General features: G+C 33.1%; 1 protein-coding gene across 2 annotated transcripts; it reads left to right on the forward strand.

Annotated features, from left to right (window-relative positions):
• Window positions 1-4,441: 4,441 nt before the first annotated feature.
• Window positions 4,442-7,533, forward strand: LOC108481512 (uncharacterized). 2 transcript variants are annotated; one of them, XM_053030945.1, is made up of 3 exons: window positions 4,442-4,762; window positions 4,872-6,327; window positions 6,879-7,533. In XM_053030945.1, exons 2-3 carry the CDS (start codon window positions 4,976-4,978, stop codon window positions 7,129-7,131), a joined length of 1,605 nt encoding a protein of 534 aa, XP_052886905.1. In that variant the 5' UTR covers window positions 4,442-4,762; window positions 4,872-4,975; the 3' UTR covers window positions 7,132-7,533. The 2 variants fall into 2 exon arrangements, with proteins under 2 accessions (XP_052886905.1, XP_017640151.1); XM_017784662.2 differs by having other exon boundaries at window positions 4,442-4,649.
• Window positions 7,534-8,331: the final 798 nt, after the last annotated feature.

Raw genomic sequence — 8,331 nt, forward strand, 5'->3', positions numbered from 1 at the left:
ATGTTATTTCGACTGAGAATATTAAAATTCAACCTGATTTTTCATATGAAGAAGAACTGGTTAAGATTTTAGCACGTGAGGTGAAAGAGTTGTGTAATAAATGAGTTCCCTTAGTGAGAGTAGTATGGCGTAGTCATAGTGTTCAGAAAACGACTTGGGAACTAGAAGAGACAATGAGATCTCAATACTCCCACCTCTTTTCAGGTAAATTTCGGGGACAAAATTTATTAAGGGGGAGAATTGTAACGATCCGATAGTCACAAGTATCGGAAAGTGTATTTTCGGGTCTCTGTTTTTATAAAACAGACTCATAAATATTTTTAATAAATATTTACGAAGCAAGTTGTGTAGTTAATTAGGTTTTGGTTAGGTGAATTTGCATGAATTAAGAGTAATTAGGTATAAGGACTAAATTTCATGAAGGGTGAAAGTTGAATTTTAGATTAAAGAAACTAAACGGACTAAAGAAGTAATTAATCCTTATTTCAACAAGTGGATGGTGTTGGTGAGAACACGTGTAAAATTTATATACATATATTTATTAATAAATTATACTTACTTAATATTTAAGTATATATATAATATTATTATAATAATAAGTAAATGAAATAATAATAAAACAAAACAAATAAGATGAAAAGAAATAGAAAAAGAAAAAAATTGAAATGAAAATAGAGAAGGAAATAAAGAAAAGAAAAAGAGAAAGAAAGAGGGAAAAGCAAGGGTTTCAATTGTTCAAAGCTCAACTGGTTAGTTAATTTAGTCTATTTTCTTGTAATTTTTATGTTTTTAGAATCCTGGTATTAAATACTACCCGACCCATGTCGAAATTTTAGAAATTATTGAGTTTTTAAATGTTGTCTATGTTGAATAATTTGAGTATTAGAGACTAAATTGATAGAATTTTAAGTTATAAATGAAAAAGGATTGAATTGTAGAATAAAGTATAAATTTTGAGTATTAGGAACTAAATTGTGAAATTTTAAAATTTAGGGATTTAAGAGAAATTAGAGAGTTAAATCTAGTTTAAAGTGGAAATTGAATGAAAATATAGAATTAATTGTGAAGAAATAAAATTAGTCTCGATTTAGGGACTAAATTGGAATTTAGACAAATGTTGAGTAAAAAGTTGAACTATTCAATATGAAATTGAATTGTATTGTATTGATAAATTTTAATTGTTTTAATTCCGTAGCTAACGTTGTGTCAGAATCCTCGACCAAAAAGGGAAAAGATAAAGTTGACGAGGAATAGCTCGGAATTTCTGGTTTGTATTTCTATAATCCGAATCCAATTATTAATTGTTGTATTTTGATTTGATGTTTATGGTTAGTTGATGAGGTGAGAATTATTGTGTTTTGCAATCGAAATAGATTGATTTAGTATGTGAGGAAATTATTGAATTTATATTGATTGAATTGGTATATATATTGATTATTTGATTTAAAATGAATATTGGTTGTTTTTGAAAAGTGAATTGGAGCCCTATTAACTGTATCGGGCTGAGTCGGATATAGATGACATGCCATAGGATTGGAAGAGTTCAAGGATTTCTTCGACTTCTAGTTGATGAGACACTGGGTGTCAATTTATTACTTCGGATATATTCGATGAGGCACTGGGTGCCAATTTACTTCGGTTTAGCTAATTAGACACTGGGTATCAAATTATTACTTCGAATTATCCGATGAGGCACTGGGAGTCAAACTGGTGTGTTTGGTTGGATTCACGTATCCGTTCGAGTCCGAGTCGTGTTAATAAGGGTAATTAATTGAAATTGCATTATGATTGATGTTAGATGATATTGTATGTGAAATGAAAATGGGACAGTGAATTGAAATATGGATTGAGACACATGAATTGTGTATTCATGAATTGGATATGGAATGAACAAAATTATTGTTTAAATAATATGTGTATTATATTGTGAAAAGCTATTTATATAACAAATATGAGAATTGAGATATTGTGAAACAAATGAAATGTGATATGGTTATTGAAATATTTAGATTGTATATTTGTGATTTCATATTTTTTTTTATATTCAGATTATAGAAATATCACTGAGTTTATACTCTGCGTACGGTTTTATATTTAGTGTGCAGGTTAGGTACTTAATTTGATCGTCGATTGAGCATCCAACAACGGTCACGAACTCAAACGTGGTGATGTTTTATCCTTTTGTGTCGGCATGTACCTAGGGTGTCTAAATATTAATCATTTTGTGGATTGATTGTAAATAAGATTATAAGCTAATATTGGTTAGTTATATACATATAAATACGTGTTTATGTTTGAGGTTATATTATGGCATGTTTAAGTTAATGTTTAAATGAACATGAAATAGGCAAAATAGATTGAATTTGACATGTTTATAATTTGGAATTGAATGATACTTTGATGATATGATTTGATGATATAATTGAGGTACCAATGAGGTACATTGGTTAGGAACCTAGAATGATTATTTTGACATGTTTTGAAATTTTGTCTGTTTGATCGGTAATGCTCCAAAACCCTATTCCGGCAATGAATATGGGTTACAGGCGTTACATCAAATATCGCAGTACCCTCTCTTTTGATGCCGTTTTCACTCGTTTTCAACCTCCAACATGTCTCTACATCACTCAACCATATGCCAAGGCCTCCAATGACACTATTGACCAAATTGGGTCTCAAAATGAGTAAAAACAAAACTTTTACACTTATCAACTTAAAATATGAAAATTACGAATAACTACAAAAAAAAAGATGCTACTTTGCTTGAGAATAAGCTTTTTAAGTATACTGGGAAAGCCTAATTTGTCATATCAAATTACAACAGATCAGAAGACCTAGATTTGAACCTTGGAGATGACATTGTTGGGAGGGGCAACTACGAACCCCTAACATAAACCGTAAAACGGACATGAAATATATAAAAGAAACCTAGTATGGACTTGTTGAACAAAGTTTTTCTATTTTAATAATATTTTTTATGTTTATGAATTTTTAAATTATTTAGTTAATAAAACTAGATCAATTGATCGAATTGAAAATTGACGGTTTGACCAATCCAATTATAAAAAACATAAAATTCAAGAGATTATTACGTGTGATCAATCCACGTCAACAAATAATTAATTTTAAAAAAAATCATAGTATACATGTGGATTATTACATGGATGCAACGTTCATGTATGCTATATCAATAAAATTAATAAACATTAATTTTATTTATTTTAAAATAATTTGATAATAATAAAAATTCAATAATTAAAAGAAAAAATAAAAATAATTTTTATAAAATTTGAGCGCTAAATAAGTAAAATAATCGGAGGTGTTAGAAGCTGTGCTCAGTTAAGACATCTGGACTTTGTACAGTGTTTTAACTGGCTTGAACTGTTGAATTTTACGTATGTAAAAAAGAAAAATATAGGGTTTTTGACCCCAATATTATAAAAAAAAAATTATACACAAAAATGGGTTTTCAGCCAGATTAATTATGAAAATGGTATACTTTTTGGGGTCGTGCCTACCTGACAGGCACAACCCATTATTTTATTATTAATTTTTTTGTTTTAAAGAATTATTATTATATTATTTTTAATATTTATATTAATATATAGATAAACATACGAGTTTTACACGGATAAAAAATACCCGAAATGGGTCGAGCCTGTCAGGTAGGCACAACTAGTCGTGCCTGACAGGTAGGCACAACACCTTGCACATTTCCCTTTTCTTTCTTTGCATTTTACAAAAAAATTGATCTTATATCACTTTTGGTCCCTCTACTAGGCCTAAAATTAAAATTCAATCTTTATACTTGAATTTCTACAATAATATTTGGTCCTATTTTTTTATAATTTTTTTTCAAATAATTAATATTGTTAATTACTCTTGTTAAAGTTTTTGACGTGTTTTTTAAACAAAATATTAGTTTAACAAAACAATGATATGTTAAGTCGTAATAAGTTTTAAATAATAAAATTTCTAATAAAAATGTATTCCAACTTAACATATCATTGTTTTGTTAAACTAATATTTTGTTTAAAAACACGTCAAAATTTTATCGAGTAATTAACAAAAATTTTAATACAATTTTGTTAGAAATTTTAGGCCTAGTAGAGGGACCAAAAGTGATGTAAGACTAATTTTTTGTAAAATGCAAAGAAAAAAAAGGGAAATGTGCAGGGTGTTGTGCCTGTCTGTCAGGCACGACTATCTAACAGGCTCGACCCGTTTCGGGTATTTTTTATCCGTGTAAAACCTGTATGTTTATCTATATATTAATATAAATATTAAAAATAATATAATAATAATTATTTAAAACAAAAAAAAATTAATAATAAAATAATAGGTTGTGCCTGTCAAGTAAGCACGATTACAAAAAGTATATTATTTTCGTAATTAATCTGACTGACAATCTATTTTGGTGTATAATTTTTTTTATAATATTGGGTAAAAAACCCAAAAATATGTATTCTTTCTTTTTTCTCTGTTTTTTCATTAGCACACTGCACATGCTTGGAAAAGCTAAAGACTAAAGAGCTCTCTCTTCCTGCTTCTTCTGAAAAACCTTCGGATTGAGGCTTACCGGAGCTTTAAAAGGAAACTTTTTTTTGTTAATATCGTCCGACTTACGAACTCAAAAGTTCGAATCTCATGTACGTCTCTATCACCTGCTCTTTCTTTAGAAGAAAAAGTTTTAATCTCTTTTTCGTCGGGGAGAATTTCATCGGTCTTCGAGTTTCGAGATCCGATTTTCATGGTGGCAAATGTGCTTTTATAGATCCCAGTTTCTCGCTTTCTTTTCAATTTTTTTTTTATTTTTCTTACTGAAATTCTAAGGGGAGTGAATTGAAAGACAACACTTTCTTCTTTTTCAGGTTTTTTGTAAAAGGATTGAAGCTTTGAGTGGGGAGATACCAGTTTGAAAGGCAAAGTTTTTTTTTCTTTCCAGCGAGCTTTTCAAGTACCAAAGCTTTAACAAATGGTAGTGGAAGTAGCAGCAACAGCGCGTTTACAGTGGTCAAAGCCGATTCCTCCTCAACCTCCATCTTCCTCTCAAGCTCTAGTTTCAGCTACCTCTTCACCTTCTGTTCTTTGTTTGAAGTCGGTTCGCCGGTCAGCTATGTTCGGTGCTCACTCCACCACTCTCCAACGCTCCCGATGCCGTGAGTTTCTCTATCCAAGGTCCAGAACTTTAAAAAGAGCTTGCAGTGCTAGTTTAGTCGATGACTTCTCTGATGAAGAATTCTCAAAAAAGATTCAAGAATTGGCTCCCAAATTCCAGTCACCGGACGACAGTGATAAACCCATTAGCAAAGTTAACATGAAGGATTTAGATTCTGAATCTTTGAAGCCGTCGTGGTTGGAAAGAGGAGAAGAAATAATCCCATCAAACATAGAACGTAAAGCCAACAGCGTGGATCTTCCGCTTTCGCTTCGGATTATAAAGAGGAAACTACAATGGCAAGAAGGGTTTCGTGACGCAGGGGAGTCGGCTTTTTGTTCAATGAAGAAGGCTTTTTCTTCAATGGTTTTTATAATCCGAGAGCTTCATAGTTACACTTTGCAGATGCGAGAGCTTTTGTTTTATGAAGATTTACAAGGGGTTCTTGTTAGAGTTCAAAAAGAGATGCACGCTTCGTTTGTTTGGTTGTTCCAACAGGTCTTTTCTCATACGCCCACTTTGATGGTTTACGTGATGGTCCTGTTAGCTAATTATTCGGTTCATTCTATGGGAAGCACCGCTGCTCTGGCTGCAGTAGCAGCGCCCAGTTCCCCATCTGCCTCTTATGTTTCTGTGGTTAAAGATCAGAAGCACCCAAAGTTCGATTTTTCATCTATAAAGCCGTTTTCAGTAACGTCATCGAGCGGGAAAACCACTTCCATCGGCGGAAACAATGGCGGCGGTGGAACAGCCAGGCCCATCGCCAGTGGGACCGACGGAGATGGACTCTTCAATGCAGCAGAGCAGTTCAGAACCATTGTTCCCGATGGTGCTTCCCAGTTATCATCTCCAGGAACAACAGGTGAATCGCAAACAGCGTCATCAACTTCAGGACGAGTAACTAGAGAAGAAGAGCTCAGCCTTTGGAGCACTATCGTTGATGAAGCTTCAAAGATGCAAGCTTTATTCAGTGATGAAACGATTGATAATGAAACCATTAGGAGTTTCATTTCACCTGTAATGGCAAAGATGGAACCAGATGACTCTCATGATGATTACTTAAAAACAGAGCTTCTTTATAAAACAGAGTTGTCACAAGAGCCTAACAATCCTCTCCTCCTTGCCAATTATGCCCAGTTTCTCTACCTTGTTGTACGTGATTATGACAGGTACGAAATCTTTGCAATCTTTCATTTAATTGATAGTATTAGTATTCAATTTTCTCTTTGGCTCTTGGTGGAAAACTAAAATGCAGTACCGACTCAATTGATTCAGCTGAACAAGTTGGAATTGCAAATTACAATAATATCTATTTATTGTCCTATTATTTCTGACTGCGCAGAAATAATTTATAAAGAATCCTTTAAAAATGTTATCAACCTTGTCGTTTTGCTCATACTTAAGATGTGGGTTTTTCTTGAATCTTTGATAGAAGAGGAATGTGTGGTGCATGCAGCTTCATAGCTTTCCCGTCCATGGCAACTATGAAAATATCCCCTCATCTATCACCTTTATGCACGTGACTTGTCACGTGCTGAACTCAGAAAAAATATCACCTTTTTACTTTTTCCCTTCTCCGCATGCTAATATGACCTAATCGTTAGATTTTTGACTTGGAAAAAGATTTGAACTTTACTTGGGGATGATGTGATTACATTTATTTACAGCTGTTTTTGGCTAATGGTACGCCTTTTTCTTTTAAAAATTTGTGCGGAAACAGAGCGGAAGAGTACTTCAAGAAAGCGATAGAAGTAGAACCAGCGGACGGTGAAGCATACAGTAAATACGCTAGCTTTTTATGGAGAGTGAGGAAAGATTTGTGGGCAGCTGAGGAAACTTTGTTGGGAGCCATATCAGCAGATCCTGCCAACTCTTATTACTCAGCATACTATGCTCATTTCCTGTGGAATACTGGTGGAGACGACACTTGTTTCCCTCTTACCTCTCCAGACACTACCCAAAAAGAATCTTAATATCTATCCCCTTTATGTATATAAAGGGAAATGAAGATGACCCACCAAAGCAAATCATATGGACAAAGGCTAAATAAGGTATGATTTAAAGTTTTAATGGCGGCGGCGGTGGTGGAGGTATGCTTGGGGGATTGCAGGGTTTCACGTGAGGAAGTGAAATGCATGGAAGTTGGCGACAATGGGAAAACTTGGATCAGTAGTGTGCGGTGTCGTATGCCAGAGCTAGGCAAGGCTGGCACTCAGGACCTACTGTTATTGGGGGACTTTGGGTTCACAGTTCAAATTATTGGGTTTTTTTTTTTTTTTTTGGGTTTTGACACCAAACCACATGAAAAATTGTAATTAGTACTTTTAACTATATTTTGTTAATATAAGAACCATTTTTAAATTTTTTTATTTAAATGTCTGTATTTAATAAATTTTAAAATGTATAGTGTTAGCATCTTCATGTGCATTTTATAGTTGCTTTTCCTCGTCTCCTTACGTTTCGCATGCTTTCCACTAAATATATGTTCGTTTTACGATGAAGAAGGAAGTATTTAACAAATAATATGAGAAGCTAGTTGTATTGGATGACAGGGAGAAGGGAATAATTGCAGAGAAAAAAAAAACCTGATTCATTTTGTCTGACTACATCTTTTGTAGTTTTGGCAGCGTAATTTGTAAAGTCTATTACTAAAGCAGTTCAATTAGGGCTTAAATTGGAGCCTTTTTTACTCATTCCGTAGTGGGCTTCGTGCTGATTGTTAAGCTCGAGGGCTGAAAAAGATGATAACAGCGAGCTAGATGATGCATAGATGGAGGCTTGATGAAATTTTGGTTTTAAGGAGAATTGAATTAGGTCATAGAGGATTTGATTACATCAATAAAAGTAAACAACTTACCGCTTCCTCAAATTTTCGTTAAAGCTAAAGTTATGGATGTTTCTTTTCATCATGAATCAGGATAAAAACCTTAAAAAGATTGTAGGTTATTATTGTGGGGAAGATGGACATAGTAGACCTCATTGTTATAAAATGATATGAGTTTGGAAGAAGTTCAACTTAATTGCAAAACTCGTTAGAAGAATGAATGAAATAAGAAGACCGCAACAAGGTAGATTTGGGTAAGGAAGGATTGATTTGAGTAATGAAGATCAACATTTGATTGATGCTCGTGTGAAACATAAAGTTGCAACTCATGATGACAATGTTAAAGATT

This window comes from Gossypium arboreum, chromosome 7 (assembly GCF_025698485.1).
Source record: "Gossypium arboreum isolate Shixiya-1 chromosome 7, ASM2569848v2, whole genome shotgun sequence".
NCBI lineage: Eukaryota > Viridiplantae > Streptophyta > Magnoliopsida > Malvales > Malvaceae > Gossypium > Gossypium arboreum.